Source organism: Oncorhynchus mykiss, chromosome 10 (genome assembly GCF_013265735.2).
Source record: "Oncorhynchus mykiss isolate Arlee chromosome 10, USDA_OmykA_1.1, whole genome shotgun sequence".
In the NCBI taxonomy this organism is placed as follows: Eukaryota; Metazoa; Chordata; class Actinopteri; order Salmoniformes; family Salmonidae; genus Oncorhynchus; species Oncorhynchus mykiss.
The window spans coordinates 71,500,937-71,527,267 of record NC_048574.1 but is presented as its reverse complement, the minus strand read 5'-3'; the positions used below and the strand labels follow the sequence as shown (position 1 = coordinate 71,527,267).

Below are 26,331 nucleotides of genomic sequence, written 5' to 3'. Positions count from 1 at the left end.
ACACACCTACACACACCCAACACAAACATACACACCCAACACACACTCACACACCCAACACACACTCACACACCCAACACACACTCACACACATACACACACTCACTCACAGTCACGGGATGCAATTAGCCCAGTGAGCATGAGATCAGGGCAAGAGAGCAATCTAACTGTTATTCCAAGTCAGGATGAGGAGGCCGCTGTTGTAATAGCAACTAGAACACTCTCATACCAGTACATGGTGACCTCTGAACAGTGGGACATAGGACAAATACAGGCCCAATACAGATGTAGGATCTTAAATTGAGCCAGAAAAGAATCCTGCAGCAACAGGAATTGTGAATTATTATGCGGATTATAATTAATGGGCATTGTTGTATGTATTGATACATTTTTCATAAGAGTAAATCATGTCTGAAATGTCAAAGTGGAAATGACAAACTTCAGAAGCCTTTTGAACCTCAAATACAGTATACGTTTTAACATTTCCTGCAACATGGTGATCAAATAAAGATCCTACATCTGTACGTGATCGGCCAGTAGGCCACAGAGATATTTGTGACTTGTGTACTAACTTTCTAGTGTTTTCCATAATGCGTGTATGATAGTGTGTTGTGTTTGTGTATTTATATGCTGACTTCACAAAGTGAATAAAGTATATTGTATGGTGCACTGGGTTGAACAAACAGAACCCTGATAGTTCATCTGGCTGTATAACGGGATTTACTGCTGGGCTATATGATCCTGGTCTTAGAGGCTTGAATCTCAATCGACTTAAAAATCCACAAAGCTTGTGTGCCTCTGGCTTGATATGTGCTGTAAAAAAAAATAATTTACAACCGCCCCCAACAATAATCTGATACATAGTCTGTTTATGGAAAATGCAGAACGTGTCTGTGGACTCTTGCCCTTTTTACAGATACACTGGAGTGTAGCAGCTGGATTAGCAGACATAATCCTGATTATTACATGGAGAACCTAACTGCTGTGGCGGGCCGGACCAAGGCACAGACCCAGTTGCGTGTGTGTGTGTACTATCTAGCAAACAGGAAGTAGGAGAGGCGACAACATCAATCAACTGTTAACAACACACAAACCGTTCCGAGGCTGCTACCCTTCCTCATCTCTCATCGCTGCTTTCAATTCTTCACTGACCGTGTCCAGAGCAATGTGAGGCTCTCTGTAATGTGCTGTACAACCACAACAGAGCTAATAGCCTGTCGTTGTCAGACGGGTAAACATACACTCCTACAAAGCTACATTGTCTACACTCTCAGAAAAAGAAGAGAACCCTTTAGGTTTCAGGTAGAACCCTTTTTTGTTCCAGGTCGAACCCTTTTGGGTTCCATGTACAACCCCCTCTGTGGAAAGGGAACCCAAAAGAGTTCTACCTATAACCAAAAAGGGTTCTTCAATGGGTTATCCTATGGACAGCTGAATAACCCTTTTACGGTAACCCTTTTAGATAGCACCGCGGAGTCGTCTTGTCTAAAAGGAGCCCTATTGAATTAGCCTTATCCCAGATCTGTTTGCCATGTCTTGCCAACTTCTTGGCACTCATGAGGCAGAAGTTCGAGAGGGGTCACTCAGACTACACAGTAAGGCTGCAAAATGACTTGAATTTTATGTGTGCAATATCCATATTGCGAGAAGTTGCATGTAACATTCAATCTCTTACCAACACTTTGGTTCCTACCCTGTCCCAACAACTTGTACTGTACCTGGCTTTTTCATTAGTTATGCCAAACATCACCAACCATAGGATCAGAATACTCATTTTATTTTTACGTGTTTTGATCTAAATCGCAAGTAAAATCGCAATTATATTATTTACCTATATGGTGCAGCCCTTACAACCCAGTGTTACTGTAAACACACCGGAGGGGCATCAAGTTCAACAGTCCACTGGGGAAACGCTACAATTTGCATATTAGATTGAATAAACAGACAGCGAATCCCTAAAGTGGAGCCACCGTGGTTCTCTGTCCCAGACTTTGGCATCCTGGCACCTCTCCAGCCCAGTGATTGTGCTTGGCTCCAGCGCTGCAGCCCATTTAATGCAGAAAACACTTTTACGAGCAACTAACACGACTGTAAATGCAGTGAGACTGAGGTCTCCCTTGTGTCAAGAACCTCAAATAGCTCCCAGCACACACACACACACACACACACACACACACACACACACACACACACACACACACACACACACACACACACACACACACACACACACACACACACACAATGAAAGAATGTAGTTAGTTATGTGCTGAGCGTAGCCTTGATTAGAGGATTATCCCTTTACGAAGAAGAAGTGTTCTCTCCATTGCAGGAGTTGCAAGACCAACATAATCTCATTAGAACACGTCAAACAATAGTGTCATGAAACACTGTCTGTGGTATGTCTGACAAGATACATGTTGCTGATATACTTAAAGGAGACATCTGCAATCTGCAGTACAAACAATAAAAAAAAGGTGGTCACCCGCCACTGATTTACAAACAATGGTGTATCAAATCAAATCTTATTGGTCCCATACACATATGTAGCAGATGTTATTGGTCCCATACACATATGTAGCAGATGTTATTGGTCCCATACACATATGTAGCAGATGTTATTGGTCCCATACACACATGTAGCAGATGTTATTGGTCCCATACACACATGTAGCAGATGTTATTGGTCCCATACACACATGTAGCAGATGTTATTGGTCCCATACACACATGTAGCAGATGTTATTGGTCCCATACACACATGTAGCAGATGTTATTGGTCCCATACACATATGTAGCAGATGTTATTGGTCCCATACACACATGTAGCAGATGTTATTGGTCCCATACACACATGTAGCAGATGTTATTGGTCCCATACACATATGTAGCAGATGTTATTGGTCCCATACACACATGTAGCAGATGTTATTGGTCCCATACACACATGTAGCAGATGTTATTGGTCCCATACACACATGTAGCAGATGTTATTGGTCCCATACACACATGATGCAGATGTTATTGGTCCCATACACATATGATGCAGATGTTATTGGTCCCATACACACATGATGCAGATGTTATTGGTCCCATATACACATGATGCAGATGTTATTGGTCCCATACACACATGATGCAGATGTTATTGGTCCCATAGACATATGTAGCAGATGTTATTGGTCCCATACACACATGTAGCAGATGTTATTGGTCCCATACACATATGTAGCAGATGTTATTGGTCCCATACACACATATGTAGCGGATGTTATTGGTCCCATACACATATGTAGCGGATGTTATTGGTCCCATACACATATGTAGCGGATGTTATTGGTCCCATACACATATGTAGCAGATGTTATTGCGGGCGTAGCGAAATGCTTGTATGACAGTTGAACTAAGCTCATTGAGGCATTTATAATTTAGATTCTTCTTGAATCAATGTGCATGTATTAATCATTTAGAAGTCTTAAAATGGATGCAGCAAATCACACATGGCCCCTTTAACAATCATTTAGTTTTTGTTTTTACGTAAACCCTCTCAAACAACGACTAGGAGATTCATGCTAGGCTCTCAAACAACGACTGGGAGATTCATGCTAGGCTCTCAAACAACGACTGGGAGATTCATGCTAGGCTCTCAAACAACGACTGGGAGATTCATGCTAGGCTCTCAAACAACGACTGGGAGATTCATGCTAGGCTCTCAAACAACGACTGGGAGATTCATGCTAGGCTCTCAAACAACGACTGGGAGATTCATGCTAGGCTCTCAAACAACGACTGTGAGATTCATGCTAGGCTAAGCATTTCTCTGGTTTAATTCAATGCAACTTCACATGGTGTTTTTTATGCTTTTATGACAACGGATAAAACCATAAAAATGGTGATGAATGACAGCTAATTCTAAAAGCAAATGGGTGCACTTTTCACCTTCCTCCCGTAACCATAAAAACAAAACAAATTAAGCCTTGGTTTCGCTGATACTAAACTCTGCACTGTGCTCACATACACACACACACACACACACACACACACACGATTTCTCTTGGAGGAGCTTGCTGGTTTAGTTGCCCAGGCATTGATGTGCCATCCATAAAAATCTGATCCCCAAAACAAATGCTCCTTCCACAGCAACACTAGTAATCAAGAGGAGAGGGAAACATCAGAGGAGATTAGAAATGCTAATGCTGTAGCAGCCTCTCCTCAGAGAGAGCCAACAGTTACGTTATAGCCAGGCTGCACGGCGAAAGCAGAAGCTGTGCTATTTGGAAACAAAAAGCTAAGTGTCAACCAAGGATCCACATTTACACAAAGATATTACACATCTACTGATACACATAGGAAAATGCAGGCCTAGATGGTATTATAGTATAGGTGGACACAAGTGGAAAGTCACGAAAAACACAGGCCCACTTTCATAACCTGTGCCATGCAGTGTAAAATAAACACAAACATAGTGGAATTTATCTCAGTCCAAACAACCATTTCCCTGTGTTGTGTTGTTGATATTCTCTCTCTCAGGAGAGACAGTGTGTTCTGGTTCACTGCTCTAGTTCCAGTCACTGATGGTGATGGCCCATGGCGCTTTGCATGAGGTCTGACTGAGGCTGGGGCTGGGGCTGAGGCTGAGGCTGAGGCTGAGGCATGGATGGCTGGTTATATAAAGTGGAGATAATATTGGTGATAAAGTGGAGATACTATTTCTGTACTATTAACTGATACGTCAGAGCATGGTTCATCCAGACAAATCTCATAACGAAGAATTAAAACACTTTTTTTCGGCTAAATGTTACACCACAATGGTAGCATTACACACAATGTTATACACAAGGTTTCCTCAAAACACGTATTATTTGAAGCACATTCTATTTAGCTGTATGTACTGTAGGCCTTAGTCAGATTGGCCACAATACAGAAAAACTAACTTTAGTCTCAGCAGGCTGTAACGATCTGGGTGTCGTGGGTGCGGAGTCAGGCGCAGGAAACAGAGAGTTCAAGGTAGTGCTCTTTAATGCACACACGGCGAACATAAGCCACCCCACGAAACACTGGGCGCTCACAAAAAACAAATGCTCCAAACACGGGGACTAAAACAGTCCAGCAAAAACCCATGAACAGGAACAAACACGTTCGACTCAAACATAGACACATGTTACACAAACAATCCCACACAAAGAAACAGGCGGGCCGGCTGACTAATAAAGCCCAACTAATCACCACAATGCATAACAGGTGTAACCCAGAAACAGACAAGGAGGGGGAGGAAAGAATCAGTGGCAGCTAGTAGGCCGGTGACGACGACCGCCGAGCCCCACCTGAACGTGAAGGGGAGCCACCTTCGGTAGGAGCCGTGACACAGGCTATGTCAATAACGGCTGTATTTGGTGTTGATCGCGGTAATTCTTTGAACTAACTCTAGAAATCATGTTCCTGACACGTGCTCATTGTGTGGGGTCACCATTGCAAACCAAAATGTAACAGACAAGTAACACTGATATCCACAGTACAGAATACAGCTGGAGAGGCACTTTACAGAACCAGATGTTACTGTAGCTTACTCAGCAAGTTAATATTGCAGTCTGATTCCTTAGGGATGCGTTCCAAATGGCAGCATATTACCTCTGTAGTGCGCTACTTTTGACCAGATCCCATAGGGCTACCCATAGGGCTCTGGCTAAAAGTAGTGCACTAAATAGGGAATCGGGTGCCATTTCGGATGCACGGGACTATGCATGTAGCATCACACCTCATTTGGCACCACTGCCCATGACAAAAAGGTATAACCTATTTAGCTTTTCTCAAATCATGACTGTTGAAGTGAAAGTTCGGATTTTAGCATTGAAGCCCTTCGTCTCCTTCCCCAGAGTCTGATGAACTTGTGGATATTGTATTTCAGCATAAGCTCGCAACCACTGTCTCTCTGCGTCCAGTATGAAGGTAGAGGTAGTTTCTAGAACCAGTGCTAACTAGTGTTAGCAAAGATTGGAAGTATTTGGGTGCAGCTAGCAGTCTTTGTGCTAACCTAGGTAGCATTGGTTCTTCGAAGCTACCTCTAACTTCCTTGGAAATTAAATAAAGGGCTTCATTGCCAAAGTCCCAAGCTATCACTTAAACCTCTTATGTATCTATGATTGAGGCCATGTATAATACGCTTATCACATTTATCTTTAGCCAGCATGGAAAATACTGGGTTCAATCAATAGGGCTTGAAGAGGCCAATAATTTCACCTGGAACTCCAAGCAAGGTCAAGCCCTTCGTAATCTCTGTGACTGATAAAGGACGCACACACCACATACACACTGATAACAGACGCAGACCTACAGAGCTCAGCTCAGTTCAGTGGAGCAGCAGCTCAGTGAGTGAAGTCAGTACTGCATCGTGGGACCTCCTACAATGATTTAAAAATGTGCACCCATTGCATAAATCTATCATTTCCACATAAATCGGCCTAACGAGGATGTGATGATCGTCCGGACAGAGGAAGTGTGGACGTAATAGAAGGTTTTTAGGCCGGCCTGCCTGGAAATGCAGTTGTAACAGTTGCCGTTGTGAAACAGACTCCAGCCTGGTCCCAGATCAGCTTGTGCTGTACAAATTGTTTGGCATGGCAATGACCATAGGAGTTGGCTACACAGCACAAACAGATCTGTGACCAGGCTACTATACGTGTGTTCCGGCTATTACTACTACCATCTGCAATGATGGAACCAACTGCAGTATGTGGTATTGAAACTATGAGTGGGTGGAGACAGTTGGGAGTGACATTATCAACTCAAATATCACACTGCATCATAAATGAGACTCGTCTTAGTTTCAAGTTTCAAGTTGTATTACTTTCAGGTTCCTTGTCGACAATGCAACAACAATAAGAAATAACAACAGATAAGAATATGAACATAAAGTAAATGGCTCAGTAGAATAGAAGAAACATTTTAGCATAAGTATAAAACAGGAAGGCACAATTAATTGTCCAATATTTACAAGTGTATTGGGGATGGGGGCCAGGGTATAAATTGAGCAGTATAATAAGAGTCTGGTAGCAGCAGTTGTGATGTGTGTCTAACATGAATGTATACTGTGTGTGTGTGTGTGTGTGTGTGTGTTTGTGTGTGTGTTTGTGTGTGTGTGTGTGTGTGTGTGTGTGTGTGTGTGTGTGTGTGTGTGTGTGTGTGTGTGTGTGTGTGTGAGTGTGTGTGTGTGTGTGTGTGTGTGTGTGTGTGTGTGCGCGTGCGTGCGTGTGTGTGTGTGTGCGTGTGTGTGTGTCTGTGTGGGTGTGCTAAAGTGAGGAGAATCAGAGCAGGTGTTCAGCAGACTGATAACTTGTAGATAGAAACTGTCTCTGAGCCTGTTGGTATCAGACCTTATACTCCAATACCATGTACCCGAAGGTAGGGGAGAGAACAGCTCGTGGCTGGGGTGTGTGGGGTCCTTGATGATGCTGGCCTTCCTCAGGCACCGTTTTGAGTAGATGTCCTGGATGGGTGAGAGCATGGTCCCTGGGATGTACTGGGGCGTCTTCACCACCCGCTGGAGGGCCTTGCAGTCGTGGATGGAGCAATTTCCCGTACCAGGCCGTGTTGCAACCGGCCAGGATGCTCTCGATGGTGCAGTGGTAGTATGTGGAGAGGACCCGGAGAGACATGCAGAATTTCTTCAGCCACCTTAGGAAGTAGAGATGCTGTTAGCGCCTTCTTGACAAGAGTGGTGTTGGTGGTCCAGGACAAGTTCTCGGTGATGTGGACGCCGAGGAACTTAAAACTCGTGACTCTCTCTACTGCAGTCCCGTTGATGTGGATCGGGGCATGTTCACTACTCTGCTTCCTGAAGTCAACAATCAACGTGTTTGTCTTGCTGACGTTGAGGGAGAGGTTGTTGTCATGACACCACAATGCCAGTTCACTTATCTCCTTCCTAAAGGCTGACTCGTCGCAGTTGGTTATCAGGCCTACAACCGTGGTGTCATCAGCAAACTTGATGAGGGAGTTGGTATGGTGCAAAGCCACACAGTCGTGGCTGAACAGGAAATAGCACACAGAAACACCACCTGCCTTTGGGTTAACACACACCAACCTACCAGTGTTTATATAGGCCTATAATATATCAATTGAAATATGAACATATATAATAAATGGTTTCATTAACACACACACACACACACACACACACACACACACACACACACACACACACACACACACACACACACATACACACACACACACACACACACACACACACACACACACACACACACACACACACACACACACACACACACAAACACACACACACACACACACACACACACACAGGAACAATGGAGAATTGGCTTGCTAATAATAGCGGTAGAAACATTCACAGAGGCAGAAGTGTACGTCAACAAACAAGTATCAGGAAACAATAAAAAAAAAGGCATGCATATGAATTGAGCTAAACAAAGGGTAGGCCCCTAGGGACCACTGTTCTTGGTATTAAGTCCCCTGGATTCTGTGGCAACTCAAGGTGATTCATTTATATGGTTTCTATATTGTCTTTGATCTGTTTGGTAAAAGAGTGGTATTCAGTGATATTCTCAATATTCACTTAAACCATCAGTGTTATTAGATACTGAAACACACAAACACACACACACACCCAACTACAGCACATCTGGGGAATGATTCAAAATCCTGACAAACAGTCCTGTAGCTCAAAAATTATCACTAAACTAGTTTATGTTGATCCCTACATGTTGCATCAGTCCAGTCTCACCCGTCTGTTGACATGAACTGTACACAGAGAGAGTCAGCCTACGTATGGAGTGATTGTGCATGCAGACATTTCTCCGATGTTTCAAACACAGCCAATGCTTTCTAGGTCACTACAAGCATCTGGCAATAACTGTCATCATCTTTGTTTTTATCACTATCTTCCTGAGACCCTATATTACTTCTTCTCAGTACATCGCCCGGCTACACCTAAAGACTGAGCATTTTGGTAAGCTTTTAGATCAGGTTTATAACGCTGATTGCTTATCTTTACATTTATCCTCGTCGATAATGTTGTCACGTCATAATGTCTCTGCCACTTCGTTATCTCGGGTGTGTGTTCCTTTTGTGTGGTCTTATAGTAAGTGTGTGGGTGAGGTTGGTTGACTTTGGTTGCCAGCTGTAGCCTGGTAAAACCACCCTGAGCCAAAACCACCCTGTCACCAGTGAGTGGAGCATTCAGTCTGGTCTAACCAGGCCAAGCCAACTGGGCCATGTTTTACAGTCATCTGAAGACAAACTGACATATTGCCTATCATAAGGCTAGTGAGCTGAAAAATAATTAAGTGCAATTACAATAAAACAGAATAAAAGTTTACAAGATTACTATTAGAACACACAGGGCAATGTTTTACTGACATAACTAGATTGGTATGTGATATAGCCTGGTAATAATCATAAACATCACTTTATAACCAATTACTGTAAAAGGTTTATAGTAACAGTGAGGTAAGTTATGTTTCACAGTATGGCCTGGTTCTATGATGGTAACAGCATAGCAGTGTGTTGTTGCCTTGAGGGACGGCAGCACAGCTAGGCCCACACCCTGTGACCCTGCGGAGAGTGTGACCTCATCACCATAACAGACTACGGCAATGTGGAGAGGAAGCTATGGGCTTGTTGTGTGTATTTTTATTTTAACGTCTTGTTTTGCACCATTTTGGAAAAAAATGCACGCTACCATAAAAAATATTAAATATTGTGTGTCCACAACAGAATTATATAACGACATTTAGCCAAATTATATTGACCCAAATACATGTTCAATATCTTTCTTCTACAATATCCACACAACCACCACCAACGTACATTTTCTGTTGATCTACCCTTCATGACACTTAAAGGCAAACACTGAGAAATGTCACCTGGAGAGTCATTTTGACACTCACTGACTGACATTGAGGGCTATTTCCATAAAATGTTGCAGTTGAGGGAAATACTGGGGAAATTAGCCATGGAAATGTGCAGACAGCTTGGTGAATACCCCCGGTGCTGTGGCATGCAGGCTCTCTCCTGAAGAAGGCTTTGCAATACATTGTTCTTAATAATGGTCATCTATCTCATTCTAAAATGGTTCATTTTATCAACATGTATCTTTCAAAAAGATAATGACATACACAAGTCTTTGCATTTCATAATAATCCTGCCCCTTATCCCCCCTCTCGCTCTCTCTCTCTCTCTCTCCAACAGCATCCTGTGGTTGCCAAATGCTATTTTAAAAAATCCTTCAAGATGTTTTCTTTTACTTGAATCATATGTAACTGCTGGATATTTAGCATGATAATACACTTTAAAGTGTAAGTATACCATTTTAAAAGTGAAAGTATCATATTTTATTAAAGTGAAAGTATCGTATTTTTTTAGACAATGTCATGACAACATAATAGCAGTTTCCTCTATTCTACACCAGAGCTGAAACTTTTCTGAAACAAGTTGTCTAATTGAAGCAGTTGGCTCAACAAACACCAACGTGACTTCCTACACGATTCAAGATAGACTTTTTGACGAAGAGCAAACCACACTGGCAACCCAGACAACAGCCAAGTTCAATGTTCAAGAGGAAGGAAAAAGACACGCCCAAAATAACCCCTCTGCCAATCAAAAGCCAGTTATCTAGATATCAGACCAATGAACGATTACGGGGCTGGGTCACACGCGTTGTTGCTAGGGTATAGCTTCTACCTTGTTACTATCACTGTCAAGCCAATCACAAGGCAATTCGCAATGTATCAACATGCTCCTGGTATACCCGTCACTGAGCTTCCCTATTGGCCAAGGCACGTATTCAGGGTCCGCCTATGTGGATGTTATTATTTTCTAATTGGCCAGAACAGCCGTCCTTTACTTCGCATGTTTTTAGTTAGGTGCAGTTGATATGAATCTGGCTGGGAGTCCCAAAGACTCAGAACTGAACATAGACGTTCATATCGACCTAACACAGTTTTAGTTTTTATTTCATTTTTGTCTCATATTATTTTTTTTATACATTAGCTGTATATTTGTGTATATAGATATTATTTTATATTTTTATACAAGTCAACAAGATGGAACTTAATTCTCTTTTAATTCTCCTGGAGGCTGCAGAATACTTGGAAAGAAGAGACAGAGGTATTTCCCTGACAGAATGTCAGATGGCTTTGACTGGGTTAATGACCGTATTTAATGTTAGGAAAATTAAAACCGTCTCTATTCTATCTTATGTGAAGTTGTGGACGTGCACTGCCATAGCGCAGCTATGATGTCACTTTATGAGCAATGAACATACTGTGCTGGTGCGGTGATGTTATTGCAGACCGACCGACCTAGATATAACTTGCATATTAACAAACTAGTCAACACGTTAGGAAAAGTCTTGAGATATAATCCTATTTGCATGTGTAGTTTTGCATTAGTATGATCAGGCAATGCTTATAACCTGTTTTATCTGATGGCTATAGCCTTGTTTAAAATTGGTTAGGGACAAGTTCAAGATACAGTTTCTTATCAAGATACATTATGTATATCATGTTTATTATAAATGGGTATGTAGATAAACTCAATATTAGATTGTCCTGAATCTTGTGTTTTGCTCCAGCATTGTCAACGAGTTTATCTACGTAACCATAACCACTTTTATCAAATAACATGTTTGGCTTAGGCTACGTCATATATGGCATTGACAGTTCTATTATGTGATCGTCAGTTTATATCCCTTGTTACGTTTAATTTATTAGCCTACATGTGTAGAAATTAACCCTGTTGTTTTTGTTTACTTTGTCAATAGAAGCAGAACATGGTTACGCGTCTGTTTTACCGTACAATAGCGACTTTTCCCGAAAGAAAACGAAAGCTTCACCAATTTCAAGAAAAACTCAGAACAATAGGTAAATATACACCTTTTTCTATCGATATAGCAATAGTTCAATCGATCTGTTTGTGTTTATTCGTCATTCATACAAACGCCATTTTTCTTTTCACTGTTTAGATGTCGTATAAACACTGCCACGCGTACAGCATCACTTTTGGTGCTCACTTTCTTTTTCAACACCCATGCTTCATTCTGACATTCACCCCCTTTCCCCCAATGCATTCACGCATTGATTTGAACATGCACACTTCTGCTGCATTTGCAACGTTTTGGAACTTGTGTTATGTCACTCCCTCCCATGACCCATATGACACCGAGCGCGCGTCGTCATCTCGGTAACAGTACACGGCGTTCTGACATAGATAACAGAAAAATAATGTTAAATGTATCGATTCTCCTGTCGTGCTGAGGCTGCTTTGTACGGCTGTGCTTCAGGAGCATTTAACAATGTGGCAATTGCAAAAAAAGATTACACCACTTTTAAGAAATGTTTGTTGTTGTTACTGCGCTAAATTTACCGGCCATTCTAGTTTTTTATTGGTTGGTTTGCATATCATATGATAGGTCCTGCGCAGTGCCCTCAAAACTTTTTTTAGAAGCAGTCTCACGATTTGATAATTATTTTTTTCTTCGTAAGTTCAGCAAGTTATTTTAATTTCCTCCATCAACATATGAGACGTCATATGACCCGCCCTCACCAAAGAGGCTCATTTTATAAACCGTATGTTGTGGGAGATATATAGGATCTGTCAGTGGCCTATATTGTCAAGTCTTGTGGTGCAGTCACAGTGTGTTTTCTTGGAGCAAAACAGTGGGGATGTGGCACACTCAGGTGGGTGTGGTGGCCAACTCAACTTAGCTCACACAGATGTCCACATAACACAGTGCCCCACAGACACAGCCTTAGCAGACCCTGCCCCTGCCTGGGCGGAGGGCTCAGTTTACAGCTGGTCTGGCTGCAGCCTGAGTTTCTCTCCCCTTTCTGGTACCAGTTTATTGCTCTGCACACTACAGATATTCTTTCTGGTACCAGTTCATTGCTCTGCACACTACAGCTATTCTTTCTGGTAGCAGTTCATGGCTCTGCAGACTACAGCTATTATTTCTGGTACCAGTTCATTGCTCTGCACACTACAGCTATTCTTTCTGGTACCAGTTCATTGCTCTGCAGACTACAGCTATTCTTTCTGGTACCAGTTCATGGCTCTGCAGACTACAGCAAGTCGTCAGTACAACCCCATTTCTGCATTCAAATCAGTGGAAGTTAGTTGACACATGATAACATGGTTTTCCATCATTTTATTTAGCAGCCCTCCGTACATTTTTACATTGAATGTATTAATATTGCAGTGTAATGTTATGCCTTTTGCCCGACACGAGACAGAGGCAAATCGGTGTCATAGAAAGGAGAACGTTCGGGTGAGTTTCCCTGTTTACTTTGAAGACCGAGGTTACATCGGGACACAAACACTAAATGCAACGGCAACACGGGCGTACATGCACACAATTATAAGATTCCATCCTTGAACATGTGCGTCCTCAAAAACAACCAACGGATGCATACAGCTCCTCATTTTGTTTTCACTGCATTGCTACCAAACGAGCACATCCCAGGCCTTCATATAATATGCACTTATAACCAAGCGACTGTTTTCATCCATCCCCAAAATGGCGGCTGATGTCGGCCTTATTTACACACCGGTCCTGTCCCGACTCTAGTGATGATTTGTCAATCTTATACTGACAGTTTATATGACATTCAAAGTCATGTGTCTGTTGTTGTTGTATGAGGCAAGTCTGGTGTTGGACTGTGCCTCCCTGCCGGGCCTCTTTGGGCCGCTTTCACCCGCGCCTCGCTTAAGGAAACCATGGAGTGTCGCCTCGTGCTTTGCCTGTCCCCAATTTGCACATGTTTCAAATTTGAATAGGACTACTTCCTTATACAGGAGATAAAGCATATCCTCTCCCGTGGCGTCGGATGGGGAAAAGGGCTTGTCAGCAGCGTCTGTAGGCTGAGCCCCTCCCCCATCCACTGAGCATGGCCAGTGAGAGGCCTAGGGGCAGCACACATAACACAGTGTTATGTGCAGATGGGTATCATCATTAGGCACCAAATGGAAGAAAACTGACTAAAACCAGGAGAGACTACCTGGACTTGTCCAGTCAAAAAGGCAAGTTCATTGCAAAATGTTTTTCAAGCGTTTTCGGTTGTGTGTCCTAGTGAACACCACCCTGGATACTATGACGATGGGTGACGGCGCACACAGGACAGGCTAGCATCAGCTCAAGCGTCTCATGCAGTGAGCTGTGGGGCAGTGGGGCCTACGCAGATTCAGGTCATCTTCCCGCTCCCATCCCTGCACATCTGTGGGAACCACGGCTGAAGTCGACAGTACAAGGGCACTTAAGAGGGATTGGCTGAAAAGAGTGGCGGACTCGACGGCAGGGGTCTTTGTGTTCGTGTCTTGGCTTGTTATTCCCTTGGCATCCTAGATGGTAGTTTCAGGGTATTATTGGGACAAGAACCAAGGGGTTTGTTTATAAAGATGAACTCCAGTGCTCTCATTCATTTCCATTGGCGGGTCGTCCTAATAGCCTTCCAAGCTCCCGGGCCTGAAATAGTATGCTGCAGTGTCGACACTGTAATGGAAAAGGAAAACTGTCAATTATACGGTAATTTGGGGTATCATCAACAGGAAAATACTTTAAAACATTTTACTGCAGCATACTGTACGTTATGGTGCATTGTGGGAAAATATTGTGGGCGGGGAAGTAATTGCTGTATTTGGAATGGCACTGTAAAACCTTTTGACCACTCGTGGGTGGCAGGTAGCCTGGTGGTTAGAGCATTGGGCCAGTGGCAGAAAGGTCGTTTTAATATCCGAGCTGAAAAGGGGGAAAATATGTCGATGTGCCCTTGAGCAAGGCACTTAACCCTCATTTTCTCCACGTACTATGGCTGACTCTGTAAAACAACACATTTCACTGCACCTATCCGGTGCATCTGCCAAAAAATATATGGTATGATGTTGTTGTTTCTGGCCCATAAACATATTTTAAGGCGTGTGTCATTACACAGTACTTGCTTTGATACCATATTTAAATTACTGTAGGTGCACTGTAATATGAAAGACAGAATTTGACTTAAGCTACTGTCAAATTTACAGTAACCCCTTTACAGTGTAGGACTGTTGACATACACATACTGCTGTCCAGTCTAGTGTGTGTGTGTGTGTGTTGTGTGTTGTGTGTTGTGTGTTTGTGTGTGTGTGTGTGTGTGTGTGTGTGTGTGCGTTTCTCCCTCTCACCATGGACCATTTTTTGTCCTCCGTTGAGAGCTTTCTGACAGATTTCATACACACACACATCGAGGGAAGAGGATTTAGTTTTCCACACGATGACGAATGCAGAGCTTTGTACAAAAAATAAAATAATATATATATATCTATGAGATAAACAGAAATGGAGGTGTGGGGGAAAGGGGAGCGAGTGAAGGCCTTCTTCTTCTTAGTATTTAGCCTTCTTTCTGAATTTCCATTGCATTGTCCCAGAATGCACTGCGACAAGAGATTGTTAACCTTCAAGCTTATGTAAAATAAATGCATGGCTGTATGCCTTATCTAATACCGGGAAATTTGTTTCACCATTTGTTACACAAGAGTACTACAGCTCTCCCATCTATTTTTGCATCCTTGCAGTGTTTGTTTGAGCGGCTGTTTTTACCTGACTGGCCCTCCTGGCCCTGCCTGGCTGTTTTTACCTGACTGGCCCTCCTGGCCCTGCCTGGCTGTTTTTACCTGACTGGCCCTCCTGGCCCTGCCTGGCGGTTTAGTCTAAGAGCACTTTGACGAGCTGAGTTGCAGTCAGACAAAAAAGAGGGAATCTCTCTCTCTCTCTCTCTCTCTCTCGCTCTCTTTCTCTCCCCTTTCCTCTCTCTCTCTCTCTCTCTCTCTCTCTCTCTCTCTCTTTCTCTCTCTCACACACACACACACACACATTTTCCAAGCATCAGCCTCTTGAATCTCTCCAAGCCTGATTAGGCCTGCAGAGACGCTGTGTGTTATTTCCAACAAATACTAGATGAACATGCAGAAATAAACATGAAATTCCCACGGGTCTGTAGCTAGGTTAGCTTATAAGACCTTTTACACAATCAAGGACTCTATGGCCCTGTTACAATATCCACACTAGCATGCTACTTAGAATGAAGCAATGCATGTGGCCTGCAATTTCAGTAGAGTATGTAAGTAACATTGGAACGTATCCTACATGTTCAAAGCTGCAGAGCCACCCATATAACAGCAGAGGAAGGACAACTGGGAAAGGGCTCGGGCCGAACAACATCCTCTTTATACCGCATGTTATGTAGGTCACACACTTCTTCTAACCTTTACGTCTCCATTTCATCTGTCCATCCGCTTACCAAACCGTTTACTAATATCAAGACGTTCTCTCTCTGTCTGTCTCCTGACCTTCACCATGGGTCATGTTCATTTATGTACCAAAACGGAAGAAAACATACTGAAACCGGAAAACTCTCCCTCAGAAGCGCTCGTTTTCATATCCCATCGAAAAATGTTTTCAAGCATTTTCCCAAATGAACACAACCCAAGTGCGCATTCCCATCCTGCACCCTGGTCATGAGACGGTGTGTATTAATGACAGTGTCCAGAGTGTTACTACAGAGTGTAATTACCTAGTGTTACTACAGAGTGTTACTACAGAGTGTTACTACAGAGTGTAACTACAGAGTGTTGCTACAGAGTAACTACAGAGTGTAACTACAGAGTAACTACAGAGTGTAAATACAGAGTGTAACTACATAGTAACTACAGAGTGTAACTACATAGTAACTACAGAGTAACTACAGAGTGTAACTACAGAGTGTAACTACAGAGTAACTACAGAGTGTAACTACAGAGTAACTACAGAGTAACTACAGAGTGTAACTACAGAGTAACTACAGAGTAACTACAGAGTGTAACTACAGAGTGTTACTACAGAGTGTTACTACAGAGTAACTACAGAGTGTAACTACAGTGTAACTACAGAGGGTTACTACAGAATGTTACTACAGAGTGTAACTACAGAGTAACTATAGAGTGTTACTACAGAGTGTAACTACAGAGTAACTACAAAGTGTAACTACAGAGTAACTACAGAGTGTTACTACAGAGTAACTACAGAGTGTAACTATCAGTTCCTAAGGTACTCATCCATGTCTCTGTTTATTTGCCCTTTCAGATCGTCACACAACGAGCTGGAGAAACACAGGTAAGATGACAGACAACACTGTGCTATATAGCCTGGTCCCAGATCAGTTCATAGCCTATTCCTATAGGTCTATTAGACTCAGCGCTAGCCTGATCCCAGATCAATCAATCACATTTATTTATAAAGCCCTTTTTACATCCGCAGATGTCACAAAGTGCTTATACAGAAACCCAGCCAAAATCCTGAAAACAGCAAGCAATGGAGATGTAGAAGCATGGTGGCTAGGAAAAACTCCCTAGAAAGTAAGGAACCTAGGAAGAAACCTAGAGAGGAACCAGGCTCTGAGGGGTGGCCAGTTCTCTTCAGTTTATAGCTAAGTCCTATAGGTCATTTAGACTCTGCTATACAACACAAACAGATCTGAGAGCAGGCTTCAACCTTCCCCACCCTCCTTCCTCCCCCTCTGTCTCTCTTGTTCATTTCCCTGGATGAACTGTATGTCTCTCGTGCAGACAGTCCCATGGTTTGCTTGGAAGGACTCCCTGTTCCCTAATAAACAAGAGGTGATGGGGTGAGGACTGTTGGTAAATGTCAGATGTATTCTTGTGGAGCTGAAGTTTAAAAAGCACATAGTGGACTGAAAATATCAAAATGTCCGGCCACTTGTTCGCGCAGTCCCCTCCCTTCACCTCTCTCGCTCCACCACCTCGGATAAAAGATAAAAGCGCATCAACGATGAGGAGCCTTGGGCAGACGGATAATAATCAGATTTCCAAGGCAACCTCAACCTAGACTTTGTGTTAGATTTGTCTGTCCCTCCGTGTCTGTTCATAGGGAGAAACTTGTTACCATGTATGGCAGGGGAATCCTGCCATTAATGTGATAATCCAGTGGCGGGTGGTGAAAGGAGGGGAAGGAGGCCTCGCCTGTCATGTCTCTCAGCTAGGCCTGTTGAGTCGCCCACTCACGTCCCAGAATGCATTGCACCTTTCTATCTATCTCTCTCTCTCTCTCGCTCTCCCTCCCTCTCTGTCTAATACGTATCTCTTCCCCCATTCCCTATGGTTCACTCTTTCTCTCTCTTTCACACACACACACACACACACACACACACACACACACACACACACACACACACACACACACACACACACACACACACACACACACTGGAGCCTGCATGGTACAACAAAGTGTCATATTGCAAAGTGAGGGATGTAGAGGGATGTTTGAGGAGAGTAGATGAAAGAAAGTATAGTGTGTTTTTGGACCTTGTTTTTTGTCTTCTCCGACCCAGCTGATTTAGTAGTGTGGTGTTTCTTCTGTTCGATATAGAAAACAGACTGACTGACTGCTGCCTGGGCTTAGGATAGGACCAATAGAAAACAGACTGACTGACTGCTGCCTGGGCTTAGGATAGGACCAATAGAAAACAGACTGACTGACTGCTGCCTGGGCTTAGGATAGGACCAATAGAAAACAGACTGACTGACTGCTGCCTGGGCTTAGGATAGGACCAATAGAAAACAGACTGACTGACTGCTGCCTGGGCTTAGGATAGGACCAATAGAAAACAGACTGACTGACTGCTGCCTGGGCTTAGGATAGGACCAATAGAAAACATGACTAATGTGAGCGAGTAATAATTGACCTCTGCCGACAGCTCAGTGAAAAACATGTAAAGACATATTCCTCTCTCTAACACAGAGAGAGAGAGAGCTGAACCTGAGTATAGGTCTCTTGTTGTTGAGATATTACTGGAGAAAAAGAGGGAGCTGAACCTGAGTATAGGTCTCTTGTTGTTGAGATATTACTGCATGGTTGTATCCAGTGGGGTTGGGTTACTAAAATAGTTGCAGTCAGTTTCACATGCTGAAATGATAGTTGCAGTCAGTTTCACATGCTGAAATGATAGTTGCAGTCAGTTTCACATGCTGAAATGATAGTTGCAGTCAGTTTCACATGCTGAAATGATAGTTGCAGTCAGTTTCACATGCTGAAATGATAGTTGCAGTCAGTTTCACGTGCTGAAATGATAGTTGCAGTCAGTTTCACATGCTGAAATGATAGTTGCAGTCAGTTTCACATGCTGAAATGATAGTTGCAGTCAGTTTCACATGCTGAAATGATAGTTGCAGTCAGTTTCACGTGCTGAAATGATAGTTGCAGTCAGTTTCACATGCTGAAATGATAGTTGCAGTCAGTTTCACATGCTGAAATGATGATAGTTGCAGTCAGTTTCACGTGCTGAAATGATAGTTGCAGTCAGTTTCACATGCTGAAATGATAGTTGCAGTCAGTTTCACATGCTGAAATGATAGTTGCAGTCAGTTTCACATGCTGAAATGATAGTTGCAGTCAGTTTCACATGCTGAAATGATAGTTGCAGTCAGTTTCACATGCTGAAATGATAGTTGCAGTCAGTTTCACGTGCTGAAATGATAGTTGCAGTCAGTTTCACATGCTGAAATGATAGTTGCAGTCAGTTTCACATGCTGAAATGATAGTTGCAGTCAGTTTCACGTGCTGAAATGATAGTTGCAGTCAGTTTCACATGCTGAAATGATAGTTGCAGTCAGTTTCACATGCTGAAATGATAGTTGCAGTCAGTTTCACATGCTGAAATGATAGTTGCAGTCAGTTTCACATGCTGAAATGATAGTTGCAGTCAGTTTCACGTGCTGAAATGATAGTTGCAGTCAGTTTCATGTGCTGAAATGATAGTTGCAGTCAGTTTCACGCGCTGAAATGATAGTTGCAGTCAGTTTCACATGCTGAAATGATAGTTGCAGTCAGTTTCACGTGCTGAAATGATAGTTGCAGTCAGTTTCACGTGCTGAAATGATAGTTGCAGTCAGTTTCACGTGCTGAAATGATAGTTGCAGTCAGTTTCACGTGCTGAAATGATAGTTGCAGTCAGTTTCACGTGCTGAAATGATAGTTGCAGTCAGTTTCACATGCTGAAATGATAGTTGCAGTCAGTTTCACATGCTGAAATGATAGTTGCAGTCAGTTTCACATGCTGAAATGATAGTTGCAGTCAGTTTCACGTGCTGAAATGATAGTTGCAGTCAGTTTCACGTGCTGAAATGATAGTTGCAGTCAGTTTCACGTGCTGAAATGATAGTTGCAGTCAGTTTCACGTGCTGAAATGATAGTTGCAGTCAGTTTCACATGCTGAAATGATAGTTGCAGTCAGTTTCACATGCTGAAATGATAGTTGCAGTCAGTTTCACATGCTGAAATGATAGTTGCAGTCAGTTTCACGTGCTGAAATGATAGTTGCAGTCAGTTTCACGTGCTGAAATGATAGTTGCAGTCAGTTTCACATGCTGAAATGATAGTTGCAGTCAGTTTCACATGCTGAAATGATAGTTGCAGTCAGTTTCACATGCTGAAATGATAGTTGCAGTCAGTTTCACGTGCTGAAATGATAGTTGCAGTCAGTTTCACGTGCTGAAATGATAGTTGCAGTCAGTTTCATGTGCTGAAATGATAGTTGCAGTCAGTTTCACGCGCTGAAATGATAGTTGCAGTCAGTTTCACATGCTGAAATGATAGTTGCAGTCAGTTTCACGTGCTGAAATGATAGTTGCAGTCAGTTTCACGTGCTGAAATGATAGTTGCAGTCAGTTTCACGTGCTGAAATGATAGTTGCAGTCAGTTTCACGTGCTGAAATGATAGTTGCAGTCAGTTTCACGTGCTGAAATGATAGTTGCAGTCAGTTTCACATGCTGAAATGATAGTTGCAGTCAGTTTCACATGCTGAAATGATAGTTGCAGTCAGTTTCACGTGCTGAAATGATAGTTGCAGTCAGTTTCACATGCTGAAATGTGTGAGTGCTGGTAAGCTCTTCCATAATCACTGTACTCATTTCCCTTACGATCAAATGTGGCCACGAGTTTCTGAAAAGTTGTCTTTTTTTTGTTTTGCTGAAGTGACGAACTTCCAGGTTTATGAATGCAACCTTCAATGTCACTGATGCAATAGATTAGAACAGGAGGTTGAGTGGTTAAAGAATGGTCATTTAGGTACTTCCACTTGAAATGCACACTGCAGCTGTCTTTTCTCTAAGTGAGGGTTTTAAAACCTGTGTAGCAGACTGCCAACATGGTTTAGTTGTAGAAACGGTAAGGAAGGGAGGCAGTGCAGGGTTCACAATGACAGGTGTCTGTAGATAGAAGGTCCTCTTGGGTGAAGGGGTTAACAATGACAGGTGTCTGTAGATAGAAGGTCCTCTTGGGTGAAGGGGTTAACAATGACAGGTGTCTGTAGATAGAAGGTCCTCTTGGGTGAAGGGGTTCACAATGACAGGTGTCTGTAGATAGAAGGTCCTCTTGGGTGAAGGGGTTCACAATGACAGGTGTCTGTAGATAGAAGGTCCTCTTGGGTGAAGGGGTTCACAATGACAGGTGTCTGTAGATAGAAGGTCCTCTTGGGTGAAGGGGTTCATTGGGCTTAAAAACAAAAAGGAGAACTACAGCACTCTTTAAATAATTCAAATGCCAACTAAAAGTTGTGGTGCCTTTCGACCTCACTTGTCACAACGAGACAGTTGCCATAGAGAAGAAGAAGTGAACTCAGGGTCATAAAGGGGCGCCGCTGTTTTCTTTTGTAGCGGGTCGCTGGCCGCTGTTGACTAACTACCGTCCTGCAACGCTGTGGCAGCGCTGTGGCACCGTGTCCCACAGGGGGAAGGCATCGGGGACAGCGTCGAGACAACGTTGAAATGTCGTCTGTCGCCGTCCCAAAGCCTCAACTCTGGCTCACTCAACCTCATTTCCTTTCAATAACAATCTCCTTTTTCCCCCCTTCATTTTTTGATTCCCTTGTTTTCCTGTTCCCATGTCAGGGAGAAAAGAGGCCTGTGTGTGTCTGTAATGACAGGCTTTCAGGGAGAGGGGAGATGTTGTGTGTGTGAGGGTTTGCGATGCGTCGAGAACATAATGCTCCGTGGATCCCCAAACCCTGTCCAGACTTGTGTCCTCAAATTACATTATGGGAACGCATAGGTGTTAAAATATGGAGGTGGTTCAGTTTCCTACTCCCTGCTGCAATAGCCCATTATTGTAGTGAAACTGTGGGCCGGTTGGCTCAAGGCATTGTCGTGTCTCTATTTCCTGTGTCTTTGTTGATGTTACGGTGATACCCTATTTGAGGGTTTTGCAAAAAACTACAATACAATTCTTTTTCATTCCAGTCCATAGCCAAAGGAATTTAGCAAATGCTTGATTAATCCTGAACCTTTTCAATGATTCTGTGTGTTGGTGGATCTCTCTGGGAGGCTGATCCCTGTCGACCCACGGTGGAAGGAGCCCTATAGTGCTCAGCCTCTCAGCTGTCATCCTGGTCCAACCCGTTTAATGACAGTATGACTGGGACTTCATCTGAGACAATCCCTGTATCGGTATCCCACATAGCTCCGTGCGCACTCCCTCACGCCCTTAGGGCGAGGCTGTAATGGCACCCTATTGCCTATGGGCCAAAATGAGTGCACTATATAGGGAATAGGGAGTCTCGGGTGTGGCCAAAAGTAGTGGACTATGATAAAGGGAATACGTTACCATTTTGGACAGAGGCTTAGACACTACTTTATGTTTTGGTCTGTCCTGTACTCCTAGCTGGTACAAGCTGTTCTTCATTGCCCTACTCCTTCCGTGTGTGAGTGTGTGTGTGCCCTGGCTCTGTGACAGGGAGGCCCATGCAGTCTGTGCTGTTACCAGGACACTGTTGGCTGGGTGACAGCAGAACAGTCTCACTCAGACACACAACAACCCATCCCTGCCCTGAAACCTGCCATATCGGGCTCTGGTCAAAACAAGTACTCTATATAGGGGATAATGTGCCATTTCAGACACTATCTATCTGTGAGGATAGATAGATAGATAGATAGATAGATAGATAGATAGATAGATAGATAGATAGATAGATAGATATGGGGAGATGGGTAGGTAGGTAAAAGTCTCCAGGCTGACACTGCTGTTTCCGTAATCTTCTCACAGGCCACTGCTCTGCTGGTAACCAGCATGACACTAGTGTGCTACTCTCCTAACCGCAGCGCTGCCGCGTGGTTGGTTGCTCGGTCGGCCTCTGTTGCCATCGGCTTCCTTCCCATTTCTGACATCGCTCCCTGGCGACGTTCTCTCGCTCTCTTTCTCTCTCTCGCTCTCTCTCTCTCTCTCTCTCTCTCTCTGTGTCTCTTTACCACCCCCCCTCTCTCTCTCTCTCTCTCTCTCTCTGTGTCTCTTTACCACCCCCCCCCTCTCTCTCTCTCTCTCTCTCTCTCTCTCTTTACCACCCCCCCCCCCCTCTCTCTCTCTCTCTCTCTCTCTCTCTTTGCCCTGTTCAGACTGACTACCAGTAGTTTCCTTTTCTAGGCAAGGTCCAGGAAACCAGTTTTTCCTTCATCACCACATCATAGGCTTGCACACACACACACACACACACACACACACACACACACACACACACACCTGCTAACTGGAAAAGCCCATCTGACATGGCTGCTCTCTGCTCGTGATCAGATTCATATCCCGTCATGTTGGGAGGAGTCCTGTGGAATGTTTGCCCTTCCTCATCTGAGAAAGGATCATCAGGTCTATTTCTGGTCCTAGAGAATGTAGACAGAGACAGTCTACCTACCGGTGCCAGTCAGCTGGTGTTTTGTGTCCCTCCCTCTCTGTTTCACGTAAAGTGAGTCATTGACAGAAAATTATGACTAGGCATTGGTTAGAAGTTAAATACAAACCAATCTGGCCTGTTACTCAGTTCAGAGAAACATCTGGCTGATGGTTTGGTGATGAAGCACTTTAAAAGTGTCCTTGTCATGAAAAGTGTCATAGAAATAGATAAGTGAATGAATGATTATTAATATTGATAACATGTGGTCTGATTCTGATTGTGGCCCTCTTTGAAGTGTTCTCGTTGGCCAGGGGGAAATACCAGACGGCCGACGGTAATGTACAGATGGAGAAAAACAATGTTGCTTTTGAGTTAAGTCAATGTTTTCTGCTGTGTTGGGATTCAGCTGGTCAGTTCACCAGTAACAAGGTTTTTGGAAAATCACAACTAACTATACTGAGTAATGTTCTGACAGGAGGGAAATAAATAGACCAGTCATTACCATAGGGAGGTGTGTGTGTGTGTGTGTGTGTGTGTGTGTGTGTGTGTGTGTGTGTGTGTGTGTGTGTGTGTGTGTGTGTGTGTGTGTGTGTGTGTGTGTGTGTGTGTGTGTGTGTGTGTGTGCGCGTGCGTGCGTGCGTGCTAATAGGCCTTACTACTCTCTGTCTGATCTCCTCTCAGATTCCATTCATCATCACAGTGTCCTCCTTACTTATCTTATTCAGAACTTCCCCTCTATAGCCTGGCCCCAAATCTGTTTGTGCTGTATTGCCAACTCCTGCAATATAATATGTTGGGCTTGATAACGACCATAGGAGTTGGCTATACAAACAGACCTGGGACCTGTTCTCCCATTGTAGCTAGAGGCCAGACCTGGCTGGGGCTGGAGCCAGTGTAGAAAGAAACACCACTCTGTAGTGTGTGATATGTCAGACTGGATGTTAGGGGGAGGGGAGGAGGGGAGGGGGAGGGGGGGCAGGCCTGTTACTTCACCTCTTCTGCTCCCCTCTCTCCTTCTCTTTCTCTCTCTCCTTCTTTCTCTCCTTCTCTCTCTCCTTCTCTCTCTCCTTCTTTCTCTCCTTCTCTCTCTCCTTCTCTCTCTCCTTCTCTCTCTCCTTCTTTCTCTCCTTCTCTCTCTCCTTCTCTCTCTCCTTCTCTCTGTCCTTCTTTCTCTCCTTCTCTCTCTCCTTCTCTCTCTCCTCTCTCTCCTTCTCTCTCCTTCCCTCTCTCCTTCTCTCTCCTTCCCTCTATCCTTCTCTCTCATTCTCTCTCTCCTTCTCTCTCTCCTTCTTTCTCTCCTTCTCTCTCTCCTTCTCTCTCTCCTTCTCTCTGTCCTTCTTTCTCTCCTTCTCTCTCTCCTTCTCTCTCTCCTCTCTCTCCTTCTCTCTCCTTCTCTCTCCTTCCCTCTATCCTTCTCTCTCATTCTCTCTCTCTTTCCCTCTCTCCTTCTCTCTCTCCTCTCTCTCCTTCTCTCTCCTTCTCTCTCCAAAGAGACCACATCTGTTTCTTCTGTTTTCTTTCTTTTTTTATTTTTACTTTGTTTCTCTCTCTCTCTCTCTCTCTCTCTCTCTCTCTCTCTTACTGAGTCAGCAGAAGGCTGAGGGAAAGAGGAGGATGAAAGCAGATGGGGAGGAGGGGTACCTACAGAGCCCCTGCTCACAGTGGACCCTCCTCACTCTCTCTGCCAAAATGCCTCTCTCCTCCCTTCTTCCCTCCTACCTTTTATTTGGGTTAGGGGGGCTGACTCTTTTGTGACAGGAAACTGTATGAGAGAGAGTCCCTGGCTGGCTTGCCCTGTCTGAAATGGATCTCGCATCTGAGTGAGAGGAAGTCATCTGATACAAAGACAACAGGGTTGTGGTCATTAGGCAGCGAACAGACAAAAACATACTGAAACAGGGAAGGACTACCAGGACTTGTCCAATAAGAAACTTTGCAAACGTTTTTGGTTACCATGCCCAAATGAACAAGACCCAGGCTATGGAAGGCCTGTGATATTGGACATGATGAGGTTTTAAAGGCCCAGTGCAGTCAAAATTCAGTTTTTCCTGTGGTGTTTTATATCATATTGTACAACAGCTGATGAAACTAACACTGTAAATGTATGAAGACATTTTATTTCTTGATAGTTTCTGGGTGAAAATACAATCTACACAGGCTTTTCTAATCAGCAGGTTTGCATGGGGAAACCTCTCCACCAATAACAGCTCGTTGTCAGTTTTCCCCTCCCCACTCGGACTAAATTCTTGCTTGAGAATTATTTTTGTTGCTAAAAAGCCCATTTTGCCCATTTTATTTGAAATGTATTGCAGAAAGGTCCTTGATATTGATATAAAAACGTCTGTGTTGGGTCTTTAACTATAACTATGATATACTGTAAGGTCATGTACTCATATACCTAAGGTCATAGACACAGAAACACCACATTGAATTGATGACGGGACATAATTGTGATCTTCAGTGCTTCTGTTATTGCCAGCCATTTCTCTCTTTCTCTTTCTCTCTCTCTCTCATAACTTATTAATCCTGAGTAGGTAGATAGGCATGTTCTGTGTTGAGGACATGTGACCTTTATGATTCTGACCTTTATGGTTCTTGGTCACGCCGTGC

The 26,331-nt window shown here is 43.5% G+C and overlaps 1 protein-coding gene across 1 annotated transcript in view; it reads left to right on the top strand.

The window, feature by feature from the left end:
* Window positions 1-10,901: 10,901 nt before the first annotated feature.
* The window catches only part of LOC110515428 (max dimerization protein 4), a 39,218-nt gene continuing 23,788 nt past the window's right edge, over window positions 10,902-26,331 (top strand). Inside the window, exons 1-3 of the mRNA XM_036933856.1 lie at window positions 10,902-11,145; window positions 11,801-11,900; window positions 17,129-17,158. Of these exons, the coding sequence (XP_036789751.1) occupies window positions 11,082-11,145; window positions 11,801-11,900; window positions 17,129-17,158 (194 nt within the window). The 5' untranslated portion in view covers window positions 10,902-11,081. The remainder of the gene's footprint in view (window positions 11,146-11,800; window positions 11,901-17,128; window positions 17,159-26,331) is intronic.